Source organism: Oncorhynchus mykiss, chromosome 25 (genome assembly GCF_057628025.1).
Source record: "Oncorhynchus mykiss isolate SJ-2025 chromosome 25, ASM5762802v1, whole genome shotgun sequence".
Lineage (NCBI taxonomy): Eukaryota > Metazoa > Chordata > Actinopteri > Salmoniformes > Salmonidae > Oncorhynchus > Oncorhynchus mykiss.
In genome coordinates, this window is record NC_143046.1 from 57,486,672 (window position 1) to 57,505,896 (window position 19,225).

Sequence of the window (19,225 nt, forward strand, 5' to 3'; positions counted from 1 at the left end):
CTTACCTCATTTGCACACAATGTATATAGATTTTTTCCTATTGTGTTATGGACTGTACGTTTGTTCATTCCATGTGTAACTCTGTGTTTGTGTCACACTGCTTTCCTTTATCTTGGCCAGGTCACAGTTTTAAATGAGAACTTGTTCTCAACTGGCCTACCTTTTTTTAAATAAAGGTGAAATAACAATAATAAAAAATGTGGGTTCCCAGCCCCTTTGGTGTTCACGTCTGAGAGGACTAGATCAGTTGAAGCAGTATAGTGGAAGCTCGGCATTTCACAGCTTGTATGCAAATGCAGCCGTGGTACACTGCGGTCACATCACACTGTTCAACTCAGGATTTGCCTTTATTTTTGCATTAATACCCATGCAGTATTAACCACCTCTTGCGAATACATGACATGGTGTATTTGCTGCCTTTTTAATACACCCTCTCTCTCAATTTGCTTTATTGGCATTACATAAAATGTACACTACCATTCAAAAGGTTGGGGTCACTTAGAAATGTCCCCTGTTTTTGAAAGAGAACCATGTTTTTTTTGTCCATTTAAAATAACATCAAATTGATCAGACATACATTAAGTGACTTTTGTAGATGGAAACAGCTGATATTTAATGGAATATCTACATAGGCGTACAGAGGCCCATTATCTGAGGCCCACTATGTAGATATTCCATTTAAAAAATCTGCTGTTTCCAGCAACAATAATATTTTACAACATTAACAATGTCTACACTGTATTTTTGATACATTTTATGTTATTTTAATGGACCAAAAAATGTGATTCTCTTTAAAAAACAAGGACATTTCTAAGTGACCCCAAACTTTTGAACAGTAGTGTACATATTGCCAAAGCGTACTAATTTACAATATTAACACAATTCTAATATTGATAATCATCAATATTATCAACGGGACAATAGTAACAGTAATAATCCAGGGTCAAAATAACAATGTTATAGGCCTCCCAGGTTGCGCAGTGGTCTAATCTCTGTGCCACTAGAGATTCTGGGTTCGAGCCCAGGCTCTGTCGCAGCCGGCCGCGACCGGGAGGCCCATTGGGCGGTGCACAATTGGCCCAGCTTCGGCCGGGTTGGGGAGGGTTTGGCTGCAGGGATATCCTTGTCTCATCGCGCACTAGCGACTCCTGCCGGGCGCAGTGCACGCTGACCAGGTCGCCAGGTGCACGTTGTTTCCTCCGACACATTGGTGCGGCTGGCTTCCGGGTTGAATGTGCATTGTGTCAAGAAGCAGTGCGGCTTGGTTGGGTTGTGTTTCGGAGGAAGCATGGCTCTCGACCTTCGCCTCTCCCGAGTCCGTACGGGAGTTGCAGCGATGAGACAAGACTGTAACTACTACCAATTGGATACCACGGAATTGGGGAGAAAAAGGGGGTAAAATATATTTTAAAAAATTATGATTTAAAAAAAATAACAAGGACCGGTTGTTTGGTCTGTCAGACACTGTCCCTTGTTTTATGGCAGGCAGCAATGTTGTGCGCTGCCAACCCACAGCACTCTGCGTCCTCCCCCAACAGGACGGGTCGTCTATTCTCATCCGAGGTCTTTGAAACCTTGAATAAGGGTTTCAGATTTGGAGAAATTACGCAAATTGTTTTATTTTCATGTTTTTTTTTACATTTTGTTTCTCTCTCTCTAGTGAGGCGGACGGGGTCAGCCTCCACCTGCTCCAGCTGGCCTTCAGTGAGAGGAAGTGTCTGGCCTCAGGGAAGATATTCTATGAGGTAACCGTAATATCAACCGTCTTCTAGGTTTTTACTTAGCTACCTTAGTTTATTTAAGCAGCCCAAGTTTGTTATTTATCCCTATTACAGGGAAACGATCAGAATTGGGCTGCCTGTGTAAACACAGCCTTATTGTCTTGATCTATTCTGTGTAATTGGTAAATGGCCCATCTGTTCTGGTCTCTTTCGAGCCCCCAATGGATACAGAATGGTTCACCTCAAGGATCTTATTCTTTCTAAATGAAATAAGGAGCTATTCCCGCGGATCGCGCCGGGTCCAACTTCTGTTCAATGCCCCCTTTGTTTGGGAAAGACTCCGTGTGGGCTGTCACCCGAATGCTTTGGGTCAAGTATTTGGCCTGGTAACATGCTTTTAAAGCCCAAAAGCTTGACGGTTTCAAAGTCTCTCTGGAGCTTTCTCAGTCCTAAAGATTTAATTTAGTCACCTGTTATTCCCAATCACAACCATACTTCTATTTTACTTGGACATATTAAAATACACTGCGTTGAGACCTTTTAAACGTTCCATCATTACCTCTCCCTCCCTCCTCCTAGGGTCTGGAGTACTGTGAGGAGCGGTACAGTCAGGAGCTGAGCAGCACCGCCTTCCCCCTCAGGGCTCAGACCACCAACACCCGCCTGCTCAGCTGCCAGACCATTGAGAAGTTCCGACACCACCCAGACCGAGACGAGAGTATGAATGAAGGTACCCCTGCCTTCATTTTTATCTCAACTCATCCCATCTCTTTCTGTTTAGGATTAGATTGGTGTCTTATTTACCAGAAAATACTCTTTCTCAGTAACCTACCTGGGTGGTATTGACTTACTAGACACCAAACGGAGACCTGAACTTGTCTGTTGCGTAACAATTTTCTACGGTGTGCACTAATGAATCTGACCCTAAGGGGGAAACGAACAAATGTGGTTGTTTGCTTTTTCATTGTGGTCTCTGCTGGTCCTAAGGCTTCCTTCTCTCCTCGTTAGTTGCATCTCCAGACACCAGCGTGTCCATCTTCAGCTGGCAGGTGAAGGCTTATGGACAGGGCAACCCCTCCACCTACATCGGCGTCTTTGACATAAACCGATGGTACCACGCACAGATGCCCGACTCTCTAAGGTAGCATTCTGCCATCGAAATATCCCATCAACAGTCCATATGTAAATGTGACCACGGTTGCCGCCTCAAATTTCGTGTTGTGCCCAACTGCTCATAATGCCAGGCGTTTAAGAATCAGATTATTTGTTATTAGTTATCTCACTTAAGTTTTCTGCATGTATTTTCACATATATTCTAGATTAGATTTTTACAAACAAGTCTACGTTGTTTGATGTCAATGTCAAATTATTTTCAAATCAGCAATGGTTGAGTTTGTGTGTGTGTGTGTCAGAACGGGGGAGTCTCTGCGCAGCTGTCCCTACCTTGCCGTGTGGTCTTTGGACACGGTGGTGGAGATGACGTCGCCCTGCCCCCTGCTGGACATCCTGGTGCACGAGCGCAGCCTGAGCCGTGGCCTGCCCTACACCAGCCCCCCGCCAGAACAGTTCTTCAAACCCACCACATACAACTTTGGCAAGTTACACACACACATAAATACCCACACGCTGCAAGAGCCTTTAGACCAGGGGTAGGCAACTAGATTCAGGGCTGATTTTGTTGGAGCGGATCATCGGGGGGGACGGAACATAATTATAATAATATGAACACTGCAAATTGACTAAAACTAAACCCAAAAAATAGATTGATTTTGTATTTTTACACAATTTCACACCTTGATTACATTTTTATATTGTGGGAATTCTTGCAAACAGACTTGTTAAACCATTTTTTTGTTTGATTCCTGGTGGTTTTAGTCTTTTTTTAAAAAAAAATTAAATTATTACCGAAAAATGAAAATCCTACACAAGAGCTTTTGCGGGAGGCCAAAACCAATCACTTGTTGGAAGGTTTTGGGCCGCTTGTTGCCGACCCCTGCTTTAAACACCCTCACAGTAAAAGGTTTTATAAAGGAAAAGGCTTCAGTTGAGAAGAGGACTATGTTCAGAGACATTGGTTGCACAGGGTAATTGGAAATACATGTAGCTCTTTGGAGCCATTGAGATCAGTTTTGTAAGTGTCTTTAACATGCTAAGTAGTTTTTTTCCCTTGGAACAGATGCAACCTGTTTGCTCAACACTGGCCTCGTGCACCTAACTTGCTCTGGCTATCAGAAAGAGGTGAGTTAACCCTAGTTGTCAGGCACAGTGGATGTTATAATCGGGTGTCACAACACAATTGGCTACACATCCTATTGTCATCCGTAGTCCGTACAGTAGCATTTTATCTTAGCAAAAACAGTTAATGCGATTCCTGTCTCAGACTCTGAGCTTCCTGAGGAAGGCTGCTTCCTGCTCCAGTGAAGTCATCTCAAACGGCTACTCGCGCTGCCTGATGTCCGGCCTGCTCTCCTCTCGCCTGGCCGACGTGCAGCCCTCCAGCCTCTCTCAGGTACAGACACCGCCTCTTTTCACAGGTCGCTCCTGTTTGTTCGACCAACTTTCTAGCGCCTAAAAGTTTAGGAACTATGTAATTCCACATGGATGTATTGCGAGGTCATGGATAAAGCTCTGCGGTGAAGGTTGTTTTGTAAATGGGCCAAACTCTCTCCCTCTCTCTGCTCAGGAGGAGCAGTTGGACGCCATCTTGTCCACGGCGGTAGAGACCAGCTCCCTGGGTCTGATCACTGGCTGTATCAAACAGTGGACCGCTGAAGGTGAGACAACACACACCGACACACTGTTAGTTAGATCAACCCTGGCTGCGTCTCATTACTGCACGGTGGCCTCCTTTCCTCATCTCCTCTACTACATATACACTGATCGATAGACACAGGACAGGTGAAAACAATAAGGGTGGAAGCCGGCCCAGAATTTGCTCGCCAAGCCCAGTTCACTCACATCCGTGCAGATGGAGAGGGAGCCCGTTTAGTTTATTGAGATGTACACCTAGATTGGATTTCTCTAAAGTAACATTGTTGGCCTTTAACAGAGCAACCAGGCTCTGCGGTGAACCTGCGCTACATTCTGGAGTGGGCCTGGGACAAGGTGGTTCTCACCAAGGAAGAGCTGGACGGCATATGTGAGTTTGTTTTTTCATTCCCTGCTACAGTGTATGACACTGGCTGTCAGCACAGCTCTTGTGGAACTGCTTTACATTAGATTATTTAATACTTGCAGCTGTGTATTTTCTTGGTAACTGTAGCAACTTGTGGCTGTGTTTTAGATACTTAAAAAAAAGAAAATAATTCTAGAAGCATTTATGGATTTCCAATCTTTTCTTGGCGCAGCAGATTTGGGATGTGTTTTCTGACTTCCGTCTTTCCTAAATGCGTTTCTTTGCCCAGGTGCGCCCCTGTTTGACAGCTCGTCTAACTTCACGGACCCCCAGACCCTCCAGCTGCTGCAGCACAGCCAGAGACTACTGGGGAACCTGAGCACCATCTTCCACTGTCTGCTCAGCGAGGCACAGGAACTCACTCAGAGAGGTAAAGCCTGAGGGGCATTGTTGTAGGGGGCAAATTAATTTCAATGGGAAGCTGGGCGGGTGCATTGACGCGCTGCCCGTTGACCAAGCGGAGCAGCAACATTTCGAGAGGGAGAGACTGAGGCACACAAGTGCATGTGTCTGTGGCCTCCACTCCTCAACGCATTCACACATCATGAGGTGTCAGAGTTGGGCATCATAGGGATTTTCTGTGTACAGGTTTGCTGGGACTCCTCGATAAGAACCTGGTGTCCAGCCTCATCTCCCAGTACGCACGGGTGGTCCTATGGTTCTGTCGGACCGGTCTCCTGCCTGAGGGCTCTGGTAAGACTGTGTGCTGAATCAATTCAAACATCTGTCGTGTTGAGGTCAGACCATATTCCAGTGAACCCTTTTTTTGGAGACTAGACCACTTTCATCATGTACACCAAAAGTAGTGGCCTTCATAGGTTATAGGACACCGTTTTGGTTGCAGCCCTAGAGATGTCCACTGGTAACAGATGTATAATAGTGGTAAATCCCCCCTCCAAACCAGATGAGGACGCTGTGCAGATCTCCAGGCCGTTCTACAGCTACTCAGTTATCCAGAACTACTACACCCTCCGCAGAGAGGAGCTGCAGCAACTGTCCAAGTGAGTGCTGTTCACATCAGGCCGTTTACCTGCAAAGACCTGGTTCAGAACTAACAGTAAAACACCTCGACCCAAGACCGGAGGAGTTTAACTTCAGTTATTTTGTTATGTACAGTAATATTTGAATATGAAGATAATTTTGTCTGTGATATTAGTGTCAACGGTCTGTTCTAAGCAATACTGCAAAATAGACTGTTCTGGAAAACTCTTCTGAATTAACCACCTGCGTCTGCTCAGGGGGAAGTGGTGTGCCGATTGCCTGATGATTGACGGCCTGGTCGCCCAATGCGGGGCTCGTTTGGTTGACCTGTGGAAACGGGACGAGGGTGGGACGGGACAGTATCCGCCCCCTACGCTACACGTAAGCGTTTGGTAACCAGGCATACTCACTCACAGCCCAAAAATGATCACAATCCCACCTTGAGCCGACGCTTTGACTGATGCCATGGAAGTGACATTCTGATGTGGAAATGGGACGACAAAAGGTTGTGTTGATCATCTTCTCTCTGCTGTCCACAGGGCCTGCTTGATATTTACCTCCTGGAAAACATTGATGAGACTGCTAAGCACGCCATCGTATCCTGATCTCCTCTGTTTCCCGCCGTCCATCTCATTTGACCACATATTCATTTCCGGGAGTTGGTTTAATTTGATTTGTCCAGTCCTTACACTCCTAACCCACATTCTAGCAACTGGACATTCTAGTCCAGGTGCTAGAATCACCACACATGCACGCACGCGCACACACCGAACAGTGAGACACGACATCTCCCCCTTCTGTGTGTTTGAGCCTTAACCCCCTCCCCCAGGTGATCTACCTGCTGCTGGATGTGATGTACTTCTCTAACAAGAGCGGGGCGTCTGTGGAGTCCTTCCCCAATGCCTTCGCAATCCCCATCGGTCTGGTCAAGCTGGTGCAGGGCCTCTGGCTGCTGGACCACCACGACCACCAGGTACACACACAACAATTGATGAGCATTGTCATACACTCCCATTTGGAATTTGTCATGTACACAGAGTAAACCAAACATTAGGAACACCTTCCGAATATTGAGTTGGACCCTCCTCCCTCCCCTTTTTGCCCTCAGAACAGCCTCAATTTGTCGGGGCAAGGTGTCGAAAGTGTTCCACAGGGATGCTGGCTTATGTTGACTCCAATGCCTCCCACAGTTGTGTCAAGTTGGCTGGATGTCCTTTGGGTGGTGGACCATTCTTGATACACACAGGGAAACTGTTGAGTGTGGAAAACCCAGCAGCGTTACAGGACTTAAAACAAACCGGTGTGCCTGGCACCTACTTACCCGTCTTCTGTCTTGCCTGTTCATCCTCTGAATGGCACACATGCACAATCCATCTCTCAAGGCTTAAACATCCGTATTTAACCCGTCTCCTCCCCTTCATCTAGTCTGATTTGAAGGGGATTTAATAAGGGAGATAAATAAGGAATCATGTCTTTCACCTGGTCGGTACATGTCATTGAAAGGGCAGGTAGTCTTAATGTTTTGTACCCTTGGCGTATACTGTTATATTTTCTAGAAAGATTAGTTGGTAGATAGTTGCTAGTGCCTAAACAGTCCTCCATTTGTCCCCTTTGACCCTTCCAGAACTCCCTGGAGCTTCTCCTGCATCCGGCCACCTCCCCGTCCCTGTGGGGCTGGCAGCACGGCCACGTCCTGCAGGCTCTAATGTGCCAGGGGCAACACGGAGTCGCCCTACGCTACCTCCACGTCATGAAGCCCCCTCTCTCCTCCACTGCTCAGGCCCAACTCTGCCTCTCCGTGTTGCTACACAACAGGTGGGGGTGTGTTTCCTGGCATCCTTGCCAACAGTGATTGCGTTGAGTTTTGATAACATAAACGTGTGTGTAATCTCTCCTCCTCCCCTCCATGTGTGTAGGTGTCTGGTGGAGGCGTTGGCCTTGCTGAGGCAGCACTCCAACCGTCTGAACGCAGAGGAATTGTTACGGTTCCTCTATGAGACCTGTCAGGAGCTGGGTCTCATGAAGGAGCTGCTCAAACTGCCCCTGGGCCTCGCTGAACAGGTACGATGCCATGTTCCCCCGGGTTTCCTTTCTGACAGGGTGGCTGAAACCAGGAAGCTAAATTATACTGAACAAAAAATGTAAATGCAACCATTTCTACGATTTTACTGAGTTACAGTTCATGTAAGGAAATCAGACAATTGAAATAAATTCATTAGGCCCTAATCTATGGATTTCACATGACTGGGAATACAGATATGCTTCTGTTGGTCACAGATACCTTAAAAAAAAAAGTAGTTGCGTGGATCAGAAAACCAGTCAGTATCTGATGTGACCAGCATTTGCCTCATGTAGCGCGACATCTCCGTCACGTTAAGTTGTTCAGGCTGTTGATTGTGACCTGTGGAATGTTGTCCCACTCATTTTTAATGACTGCGAAATTGCTGGATATTGACGGGAACTGGAACATGCTGTCGACCCAGAGCATTCCAAACATTCCACATTCCAGACATGTCTGGTGAGTATGCAGGCCATGGAAGAACTGGGACATTTTCAGCTTCCTCGATTTTGGTACAGATCCTTGTGACATGGGGCTGTGCATTATCATGCTGAAACATGAGGTGATGGCGGCGAATGAGTGGCACGACAATGGGCCTCAAGATCAATTGTGTTCATTGTCCATAGCTTATGACTGCCCATACCATAACCCCACCTCCACCATGGGGCACTCTGTTTACAACGTTGTAAACAGAGTGCCCCATGGTGGAGGTGGGGTTATGGTATGGGCAGTCATAAGCTATGGACAATCAAACCGCTCGCTCACACAACGCCTTACACATGGTCTGCTGTTGTAAGGCCAGGTTGGACGTGCTGACAAATTTTCTGAATCGACTTTGGAGGCAGCTTATGGTAGAGAAATTTACATTACATTTTCTGGCAACAGCTTTGGTGGACATTCCTGCAGTCATCATGCCAATTGCATGCTCCCTAAAAACTACAGACATCTTTCGCATTGTGGTGCTTGACACAACCGTACATTTTAGAGGGCTTTTATTGTCCCCAGCACAAGGTGCACCTGTGTAATGATCATGCTGTTTAATCAGCTTCTTGATATGCCACACCTGTCAGGTGGATGGATTATCTTTCATTTCAGCTCATGAAACAGGGAGCCAACACTTTTACATGTTGCATTTATATTTTTGTTCAGTGTATATTTTCTAAATATATAATGCAATATATTATGCCATTTAGTGGACGTTTGTATCCAAAGTGACTTGCAACAGTGAGTGCATACATTTTGGTATTGGTGGCCTCAGTGCGAATCAAACCCAGAACTCTGGCGTTGCTAGCTGAATGCTCATCATTAAAAAATTTAAGAAGACAGTTATTGTGTTCAGACGTTGTGCCAATCCTGTCCTTGAAGGTTGTGTGTGTGTGTGTGTGTAGGAGTGCTTGGAGAGGTTCCTACAGGGTACAGGGGGTCTCCAGAACAGGGAGCTTCTGATGGTGCACTACCTGCAGCAGGCCAACTACGTCCCCGCCCTGCAGCTCAACCACACCCTCAAGATGAACACGGTGGTACGTACACATTTACATTGAATAAACTTCAAGTAAGTCTGACTCATTAATACACTTCATCATGCTCAAACATACAACTAGAAATGCTGTAAAAAAAAAAAAGTTGGAATGAGAACAATACAAGTGTTAGAAATGAGTCAATCAAGGAGCCCCAACATGGGTTCCGGTTGTGTTGAGACGGCGGTATGCCTTATTGTGCGGTGTTTCTGTATGTTTCCATAAATGTTTCCGTTCCGTTCATATATCGGTTCTCCAGAATGAGAGGGATCCCAAGTTGAAGGAGAGAACCCACACGAGGAACTCTATCCTGGACCAGTACGGGAAAGTTCTCCCTCGGGTCCAGAGGAAGCTGGCCACTGAGAGGTCTAAGCCGTACCACCACCCTGCCACCATCCTCAGAGAGGGTACGGGATCTCACCCAACTTCTAGCTTCTCATTAACTACTCTGTACACACACTTTCGGTGTTCAACGGACAAGAATATGCTTGACTTGGATGTTGGTGGTACTTCTGTTCGGATTCAACCATCATGTGAATTGGAACAAGTGTGTTTGTCACAGCGTTCTATTCTGTGGAACCAACTATGACCGTCAGCCTCTGTTTTGGATGCATTGATTCCTTTTGTATAAAACGGATGTGTTGCATGTTTTTTGCGTGACCCTTGACTTTCTCGTGTGTTCTTCCGAAGTGTCGCGACCACAGCCCCTGTCGACCATCGCCAAACGGTCGGCCAATGAGAACGTGCTGACCAGAGCAGCGTTCATCAACAATGTCCTGTCGAAGATCGAGGAGGTGTGGGTGGGAGGGAACGCCACGCCCCAGTCCTCGCCATTCAAGAGGTGAGACCGCTCGTTCCTGTCCCAAACCCAACCCTATCTTTTAGTTTGGCTCTAAGATGTGAATGGTAAGTGGCTTTGTATCTCTGTTCATTGAATGATTGTCCACTCTCCACACTACCCAGCCCCAGTGCAGCAGAGGCACTGTGCCCCAGCCCCCTGTTCCCCTCCCGGGATCTGCCCGAGGCCTTCGTGGGCATGCCTATCACCATGACCTCCAAGAGGAAGTCCAGGTACGACACAGGGGGCCAAACTCCAAACTTGACATTTTTGCATGTAATAAATCGTACATTGATGTCAATGGGAGATGTGGGTGGAAGTTCTCGTTATGTATATGTTTCTCAAGTGTGTGCTTGTATGGAAGAAGCTCTATTGTATAGAGGGCTTTGACGTGATGGTTTTGACACATCTGACATGCTTTCTTAACTTCCTCTTCCTGCCCCCAGGCTGCTAGAACTGGTGGTGCACCCCTCCCCTCAGACCACTCCCCCGGAGAGCTCACGGCCACTGCTGACGCCCCCCAGGTCGGCCACCTCCTGGAACCCCCCAAAAAGCATCAACAAGGCCCCAGAGCTTAGTCTGCTGCAGACCCCACAGGTGGTCAAGGTGAGACACCGACCAAGGGGAAGGGCGTCGACCGTCACCACTGTCACATGGGCTCTCACATCCATTCCAAGGCGCTGTTGAGGCTCACTGGCACGGGGGTGACCCGACTCCCTAATTTGATAGGATTTTAAAGCTAGGTTGGAAATGAACTCTAACTAGAAGTCTCATGGTCTGGGATACCACTGTGCCTGAGACATGAGCCTGCTGCAGTCAGATACCATTGTAACGTTTCCTCCATTTTGTGTTTGAACGCCACTTTCTGCATGGTTGTGTTCTCTTTCCGTAGCGAGCGCGAGCGCTGGCGGCATCCGGCCCCGTGTTCTCGGCCTTCACCCCCCAATCCATCCTGAGGAGCAGCTTGCGGCCCATGGCCACCCCCACTACCTCCCCTGGGCGATCTGTCACCCCCCCGCCGCGCCCCAAGGAGAGCCGCATCACCTTCATCAAGGAAACGGCCATGCCAGAGAAAGACCCCCTCCGCTGGAGCAATGGGGTAAGACCCCCGGACCACTGGGCCTCATTTAGCAACATTTAATTTAAAAAAATTATTTAACCTTATTTAACTAGACAAGTCAGTTAAGAACAAATTCTTATTTACAATGACGGCCTAGTAACAGAGGGTTAACTGCCTGGTTCAGGGGTGGAATGACAGATTTTTACCTTGTCAGCTCGGATTCGATCTAGCAACCTTTCGGTTAACGGCCCAACACTCTAACCACTAGGCTACATGCTGCACCTAGAATATTGAGATTTCTTCTTGTAAACAAACATGGACCGTTCAGAAACGTATCCCTTGTGTGTGTTAATGATTTATGTTATTTTGTGCAGATCGCAACAGAGAATGAAATGAGTTTGCTGACCAGAGGCTCCCCACTGCCCAAGGCTGGACTGATGGCCTGGACATCACACCCTGCAGCTGCTGCTGATGAGGAGGATGATGAAGAGTTAGAGGAGGATGAGGTGAAGGTGACACATGTGCAGTTCCTGCCACCACCGGTCCCCGAGCCCTCACCAGAGAAAGGAGAGTCTGAGAGCGGCTCCTCTTGCCAAGAGGTCGTTGTGGTAACCACGTTGCCAGGACGACTCAGCCTGGGCCTGGAAACGAGCCAGGCCTCTGTCCTATCAATAGACACCACCCTTGAGTTCCATGATGCACCTCTCCCTGAAGACCTGGAGAGGGAGGAGGCGCTTAAACAGCCAGCCAATGAAGTCGTAGATGAAGAGGAAGTGGTGGTTAACCTCAAAACTCCAGCAGTACCAGAAGTCCAGCCACCACAGGTGGAAGTGCAGCCTGCAACAGCCAATGAGCCAACTCTCCCCCAGTCTGTGGAGGAAGGGCAGGAAGAAGACCAGGAAGTAAAGGAAGAAACCGTCAACAGCCAAGAGGAAGTGGCTGTAGATCAGGAGTCGGAGGTCAACCCCAAACAAGAAGAGCCTGAGGCTAAACAGGATGAGGAAATTGTAGTGGAACCAAGGCTCGCACAGGAAGTAGAACTGACACCAGACACGGAAGTGTTTGAGGAACTGAACCTTGACCAGAAAGAGAAGCCCAACCATGAGCCTGCAGTGGAGACTGCAGAGCAGCCAGAGGTGGCGATGGTGGTAGAGGAGGAGACTGGAGAGGATGAATCACAACCCACTGCACCGATTGAACCAGTGGAAGACATGGAACATACAGGTGAGGGTTCCCCTTGTGAGGACTCCGCTAGGAAGAACTTACAGCTGCTCCAGCGGCCAAATGTAAAAACATTGCATTCATGTCCTGCTTGGTTTGTGAATATATAGTGTGTTAAATTATTCTCTCAGGAGTAGTATTGAGTCAAAGGGAACACCCAAATTGAGCGTGCATCCAGCACAAGGTTGAGGTTTTCAGTTGAAGGGATGGGTTAAAAATGACCCAAGACGATCAGAAACGTTAAATGCTTTTAGGGAGTCTTGCACAGTTTAGAGCTTCCACACAGTATAAGCCAAGGCCCCAAGCATTTCAAGTGATTTTTACTTTGATAATGTGCAGAGGGCCTGTGAGTGGAGCTCAGTGCAGGGCACTCTGATGTAACCACAGGTTTAGCTCGGTCAGCTTTTCCCACTAACAGCATCGGATATGAAGCTTAGATGAGTTTTACACAGAGACGACTGATCCCGATGCAGTTGATTTTAAACCTATGCATAATGACGATGACCTTGTTGAACCCCTCTCTTGTGCCTTCTCCCTCCCTCGCTACCTCTTGTAGATCTGAACGAGTTTGTAGAGTGCCACCTATTTGGCAGTGGCCTGTCTCCACCCCTGACCCACTCGTGCATCCTCGAGACTTCTGACAACTGGACCTCCTTCAACAGGTGAAAATGCATCCCAACAACAGCATTGGGTGTGTATGTGTTTACAACTATTCATTGATATTCAACCTCTCCCCCCTGTGCAGTGAACCGGTGTGTGGTGTGGTAGAGGAGGAGGAGCCTGCCCTTATCACTGCCCCCCCGGCCCTCCCCACCCAGAAGTCTGTAGCCTCGTCAGACACCACCGGGACCGACTCCCACTGTGAGTGACCTCTTGCTCGTGACCTTTACCCCATGACCCTAGGTCATGCGATCAGAGATCTAATGCAGGCTAACTGAACAAGCTACAACCACAAAGGATTATGTGTTCTGATTGGCCGGCAGTGGAGTTGGCACCTCTCGGGCCAATACCGACCAATGGTGTGGAATGTTCAGAATAGCTTGTTACTTCTTGTTGTCCTGTATCAGTGACTGCAATTGATGGATCTCTTCCCTCCTCCCTGTAGCTGTGGTGAGCCTGAACGACAGTGAGGAACTCTCTAGTGCTGCGTCGGAGGATGAAGAGGAGTCGTCGTCAGACGCCCCTTCTGAGGACTCTGGCAGTGAGGTGGAGATCATCGAGGAGGTGCAGGGGAACGGGAGGCAGCGAGCCCCCCTGCCCCTACAGCCACACCCCCAGTTCCTGTCTGACCTATCGGAGCAGGACGCAGCCGTGCTCTCATTGGTCACCCCAGAGGCAGACCTAAAGGTAAAGCGTTCTTGTGAAATTCTAACTCATGCATATAAGTGGTGTTAAACTAGATTGTGCTCTATAAAAGTTCTCATGCGTCTCTCGGTGTGTTTCCCCTACAGATGGTGGAGGATGACATGGACGGGGAGGTGGTGATGATCAGGCTGGGGGCAGCAGGAGACGAGGGGGTCTGCTACACAGAGCTGAAGCCCTCCACCACCCTGCTGGTTCCTCTGGAGCTGCTGGAGGCGCAGGGGCAGGCCCTGGCAGACGGAGTCCGCCTGGGTCAAACCGAGGTGGGGGAAGGCAGTGAGCCGGAGGTACCCCTCTCTGAAGCCCACAGCAGCTTCTCTCTTATGCTGGAGGCTGAGGATGGGAATGCAGACACCGTACCACTGGAGGTACCACTAGAACCCACTGAGCATATGACCGCAGAGAGAGCGTCTGACAAGCCTGCTGCTGACCCGGAGGTCATCTGCCTGGGCACAGATGACCAGGACATCCCCCTTGCTGAGGCTGATCCCCAGGAGGAACAGGGGGCTGAGATGGACACCTTGGAGGCAAGCTTTAATAGCTGGACGGAGACAGAGACTGATGGACCTGAGGCTTTGTCGGAGGAGAATGTTACTCAAGTCACAGACATCCTGCCTGAATCCTCTGAGGCGGTGGCTGAAGATGAACTGACTGGGACGGAACCAACCAGATCAACTGAAGATGGAGATGTTGAAGTAGACAATGTAGAAGAGCCAGATGAGATCCCTGCAGAACCAACCGAAGCAGAAGAGCCTTCACCAGTCCTGGTTGAGAACGAGCAGCCCAGCAGAGCGAGGAAGGGAACAGATGAGGTGACCATGGAAGAGGAGACTGTCCCGTGTGCTCAGAGTCAAGAGGAGGAGATGAAGGCTGATGACGTTGAGCTGGATGCTGAGAAAGAGATGGAGCCTGTCGCTGTCCCTGCAGACCAACCTCTGCCTCGGGTAGAAAGCAAAGGACCCATCCAGTCAGACAACCATGAACCTGCCCAGGGAGAAGCCATAAGAGATGTGGTTACCCCTCAAACCGCAAAGCTCTCTACAGCAAGTGAGGAGGAGAGGGAGCCCATCAAGCCTCGCAACATCCAGTCTGAGTCTGTGTCTGAAACCTTGGAGGTCAGGAAAGCCCCGTCCACCCCAATGTGCTGGGTCACCATGCAGAGGAAGACAGTGAAGTTCACCTCAGTGGAGCCAGAGAGACCTGGGTCAGTGGGTGACGAGAGGCTGGCAGGACAGACTGAGATGGAGACGGACTCTCAGGTCCCGGCCACGCCTAGACGGATCACCAGGAGTGGCCATCACGGACAGGACTCCAGAGTTCCCGTCACCCCTCGACGGAGCGCCCGGAAAACCGAACGCCAGCCAGAACCCGAGCCTCGGAGAGAGGAGAGGAAAGGAGAGGAAGAGGTCTCGGTCCTCGTCACAGAGGCTGCTGTGGTCAACTCCAAGCCCACCCCGGCCAAACGGCGCACCCAACAGAAGGCCACTCCGAGGAAGGGAACTCGGCGGACCAGGAACACCCAGGTGGAGGGCGAAGAGGAACCAACAGCCATGGATGAAACAGCCAGCAAGGGGTCAGCGCTGTCGGTTACACGCAGTGCTAGGAAGAGCCGAACTGGAACCAAGACCCCAGCGGTCCCTGAGGAAGAGAAGCCAAATGCTGAAGAGGACATAAAGCAGACCAGCAGTCCAGGCAGGGTGACCCGCAAGTCGACCCGAAGGGGTGTGAACCTCGCCCTCTTCACAAAGAAAGAGGAAGTGTTCACCGTGGACCCTCCCCGCAGCCTTAGGAAGACGAGGGGCGAAGGCACTGCTGAGAACACAAAAGACGCCCCCGTGTCGTTCTGTCGACTAACCAGGAGCCGTCTGTGGAACCACCAGGAGGAGGACCTGCCCCTGTTGGAGACGCCCCTGGAGGTGGACTCCGGAACTCCTGTGGCCGACGCCCTCATCAAGAGACTCCACGACGAGGAGGCCAAACGGGAAGTGGGTGAGACCTTGGTCGTCACGGAGATGGTGCAAGCCAATAGGAGAGGTATCAAGTCGCAAGGTCAGTGGGCGCCCTCTCCACCCCCGATGGTGGTGTCTGAGGCCGAACAGGGAAGCCCTGTCAGGGACTCATTCATCTACTCACCACCTCGGAGGAGAACTAGAGGTAAGGAGCTCCACGTCTTCACCACAATCAAATCAAACTAATGTATTTTATAAAGCCCTTTTTACATCAGCAGTTGTCACAAAGCACATGACAGTAACCGGGCCTGGGCCTCAAACTTTGTAGAGGAATATGAATGTTTTGGCTCTCTCTTACGTTTGGGATGACCTTCTGTCTGTGACAGGTAGGATAGCAGAGTCGCCCTGTCAGAATGGCGTGTCTGCGCCTCCCATTACTCGTACCAGGCGACCGGACGCCAGCGCAGCACGCCCTGTTAACGAGGTGAGTTGGTCACATCCTTTAGACTGAAACTAACCGTTAGACGAGACACAGGACTGGCCGTGTTTCATTTTCCTCCACAGCCTCCATGGCGGTGATGACGGTGGCTCTGCCTAGCCCTCCAATACGATTAGTGGTGCCTTTGCCATATTTTGCTCAACTGTCCCGTTCTCTCAGAGCTGTGATCACAGAAGGAGCCTAGGGGTTGAAATGGAACTGGGACGTGGTCATTAGGTCCATGTCAGGTTGCCGTTGGTCATCTTCAAGCTTGGTCTCTGCTTTGTGCATCTTCCTGTTGCTCAGGACAAGAACTCGTCAGGAGAGGAGGTGGAGATCGAGATGGCGGCTGCTAAAACCAGAACAACCAAGAGACGAACAACCAAGTAAGTCCTCTTGACATACAGCCCTCTGTGTTTTCTCTCGATTTCTTTCCCTATCTGTCCTCAGAATAGCACACCATCTGCAATGTGAATGCTCCTACCCCACTTCTTTGGCTGTGTTTATTCCAGAAGTCACAACAAGATGACTGTTCCTCTCTTATTTTCCCCCTAACTCTCCCTTAGGCCCAAAGCAGCCCCGGCGTCCCCTGCCCCAGCCAAGGTGGATCTGATCTCTCCCATGCCCAGCCCGGCCGAGCGTGCCACGAGGAGGAGGAGTAGGGTGGTGGAGGAGAACGAAGCCCCTCGGATGAACCTCCGACGTAAACGAGTGCTGGAGGGCATCTTCCCCAAACCAGTCACCCGCCGGAAGAAGCTATGATCGGATGCCATTTTCACCCTGAACAAAACTACAGCATCAACTTGGGAGTCTTCCAGACTCAGTCAGAACTCATGGGGTGTGTCTTCATCTCCTTTCCTTCATCTGAACTGCTCTGAAAAATAGGATGAGGGAGGGAGTATGGTGCCTACTGGGTATTTCCAATACATGTCAATGCAGATGAAGGAAAGGAGACGGGGAGGAATCCACTTTAGACTATAGAGATGCACCCGTGGACTGGACTCTACTCCTAGGAAGCGATTTTATTCTCCACCTTTCTTTTAAGAACTTTTGCAGCCTGCTGTTTTATATTTAAGAAGACAAACAAACCAGTGGAGAACATTTTTTTAAATGAATAATCAGATTTAATTTGGGAGATTGATATAATAATTTTATATAAATTATTGTAATGTTTACAGGGAGGAAGACTGATATTTGAACAAAAAAAAAAAGAGTGATTGGTTTTTATTTCTGGAAAACTCGTACATTTATATGAATTGATGGCTATGTTAATGGTCTCTTTTGCTATGTTATGAATAAAGTTGAATACTTGTGAATGATCTGATTTTATTTGTAGTGCAGAGCCGGCCCTAGCCACTAAGAGACTGCTTAGGGCCCTGCGGCCGCTAGGGGGCCCCGAGCCCAATTTTATTGGAGGTCTCAACTTAGTGTGGGGTCTCAACGTACTGTTAAGAGTTACAATAGAACAATACACGAGGTGTAATTTTGAAATGTGGTTGTCCAACATTTTTTTCTGTCACTTAATTAGCCCATGTCACCTACATTTGTTTAGATTGCTGGACTAATTTAACAATCTAAACTTGTAATCATGGTTGAATTACTGATCGGACACACAGGGAACAGTGATCAGGGTCTGTGACCTCCAAGGGGCCCCCTATGGATTTAGTTTGTCACTTACTCAGACGTCATATTAATATGGCATAAGAGCGTTTATTAAGTGACTGACTAAAATGTTAATGTAAATCATGCAGGGCAAAATGTGTACATCTGCAGGAAGATAACCAGGCTAGAGCCGGTTCTGTTGTAGCTTCTCAATAATGTTTGTCTCATAATCATATTGCCGATGTTAGCCTTAAAAGACAATTTTGTAGTGTTAATTTGCTGTTTTTTTAAATATAAATTCACACTAATTTGGGTTGTTTAGGGTTATTTTCCTATAATGTACTGTATCACTAACATGTACATAACCTGCACCGTGAATCCACTGGGGGTGATGAGGCTTGTTTGCTTTTAAGGTCATTTGACCAGCTGAACGCTATTTTCAGATGAATGTAGAATGTCTTCAGTGACTTTGACAATATGGTAAAAGCGGAAGTATTTCATTAAAAGTGAGCTGAATTTAACTGATTTTTCGCCTCTTTCAATCGTCCTCATTAGGAAATGCAACAGAACGAGATTTGGGTCTTTGGCATGCTTTGATGCGGGTGTCTCGAGTGTGGTCACATGTGGGAAGCGTTTGTGCATGCACTCTGAAAAAACAGTACACATTAAACTTGAAACTGTAACCTGGTAAAAAAAAATGAAGTAGCTTAGAATTGATTTCGCCAATTAGCTTCAGCGTGCCGGTGTACAACCATGGTTTGACTTTGGAAAGCCTATCTGTGGGGCGAGTTGGGGACGTCAATATATTACACAATGTAAATAAAACTATTTTCATGTTGCACACTTTTCGTTTTCTTAAATGCTTTCAATTTTTATATGAATTACTACAATTTATAGTTGATTTAGGTTATTTAATTGAAATGTGGATTTATGGAAATGTTTAAATAGTGTCCCATGTACACTAATGTACTGCTAGTCCCTAACTAGCGCCATAGGGTCAGTGTGCTGAACATTACAATCGTGTTGCATGCAGCTGCGTGCTGAATTGATGATTACTTTGGTGCTGTGGATATGTGGGCATGATTTAAATCAACCATCCCAAATAATTTATGTACCTTTCATTCCGTGACTTTTTCTCCTAATCTCGCAAATCTCAGTTTGGGATTTACTTTGACCAACATTTATCGTATTTACACTTTAGTACATTTTGACTAGAATAAATATTTCCGACTCATCGATACCACATAGGCAGTTTGCAACTA

The 19,225-nt window shown here is 48.1% G+C and overlaps 1 protein-coding gene across 2 annotated transcripts in view; it reads left to right on the forward strand.

The window, feature by feature from the left end:
• The window catches only part of LOC110505350 (protein ELYS), a 29,259-nt gene extending 10,775 nt beyond the window's left edge, over nucleotides 1-18,484 (forward strand). Inside the window, exons 7-36 of one of the 2 annotated variants that reach the window (XM_021584528.3) lie at nucleotides 1,661-1,745; nucleotides 2,301-2,451; nucleotides 2,730-2,862; nucleotides 3,134-3,315; nucleotides 3,898-3,959; nucleotides 4,102-4,230; nucleotides 4,405-4,495; nucleotides 4,771-4,860; nucleotides 5,126-5,266; nucleotides 5,485-5,589; nucleotides 5,801-5,897; nucleotides 6,135-6,258; nucleotides 6,417-6,473; nucleotides 6,707-6,850; nucleotides 7,502-7,692; nucleotides 7,794-7,938; nucleotides 9,325-9,456; nucleotides 9,713-9,860; nucleotides 10,144-10,294; nucleotides 10,417-10,524; nucleotides 10,738-10,897; nucleotides 11,184-11,390; nucleotides 11,726-12,575; nucleotides 13,129-13,234; nucleotides 13,318-13,433; nucleotides 13,678-13,919; nucleotides 14,024-16,088; nucleotides 16,270-16,367; nucleotides 16,668-16,747; nucleotides 16,928-18,484. In XM_021584528.3, the coding sequence (XP_021440203.3) occupies nucleotides 1,661-1,745; nucleotides 2,301-2,451; nucleotides 2,730-2,862; nucleotides 3,134-3,315; nucleotides 3,898-3,959; nucleotides 4,102-4,230; nucleotides 4,405-4,495; nucleotides 4,771-4,860; nucleotides 5,126-5,266; nucleotides 5,485-5,589; nucleotides 5,801-5,897; nucleotides 6,135-6,258; nucleotides 6,417-6,473; nucleotides 6,707-6,850; nucleotides 7,502-7,692; nucleotides 7,794-7,938; nucleotides 9,325-9,456; nucleotides 9,713-9,860; nucleotides 10,144-10,294; nucleotides 10,417-10,524; nucleotides 10,738-10,897; nucleotides 11,184-11,390; nucleotides 11,726-12,575; nucleotides 13,129-13,234; nucleotides 13,318-13,433; nucleotides 13,678-13,919; nucleotides 14,024-16,088; nucleotides 16,270-16,367; nucleotides 16,668-16,747; nucleotides 16,928-17,123 (6,586 nt within the window). In that variant the 3' untranslated portion in view covers nucleotides 17,124-18,484. Of the gene's footprint in view, nucleotides 1-1,660; nucleotides 1,746-2,300; nucleotides 2,452-2,729; nucleotides 2,863-3,133; nucleotides 3,316-3,897; nucleotides 3,960-4,101; nucleotides 4,231-4,404; nucleotides 4,496-4,770; nucleotides 4,861-5,125; nucleotides 5,267-5,484; nucleotides 5,590-5,797; nucleotides 5,898-6,134; nucleotides 6,259-6,416; nucleotides 6,474-6,706; nucleotides 6,851-7,501; nucleotides 7,693-7,793; nucleotides 7,939-9,324; nucleotides 9,457-9,712; nucleotides 9,861-10,143; nucleotides 10,295-10,416; nucleotides 10,525-10,737; nucleotides 10,898-11,183; nucleotides 11,391-11,725; nucleotides 12,576-13,128; nucleotides 13,235-13,317; nucleotides 13,434-13,677; nucleotides 13,920-14,023; nucleotides 16,089-16,269; nucleotides 16,368-16,667; nucleotides 16,748-16,927 lie in introns of both variants that reach the window. The other variant, XM_090220621.1, reaches the window with a different exon arrangement.
• The last annotated feature ends 741 nt before the right edge of the window (nucleotides 18,485-19,225 follow it).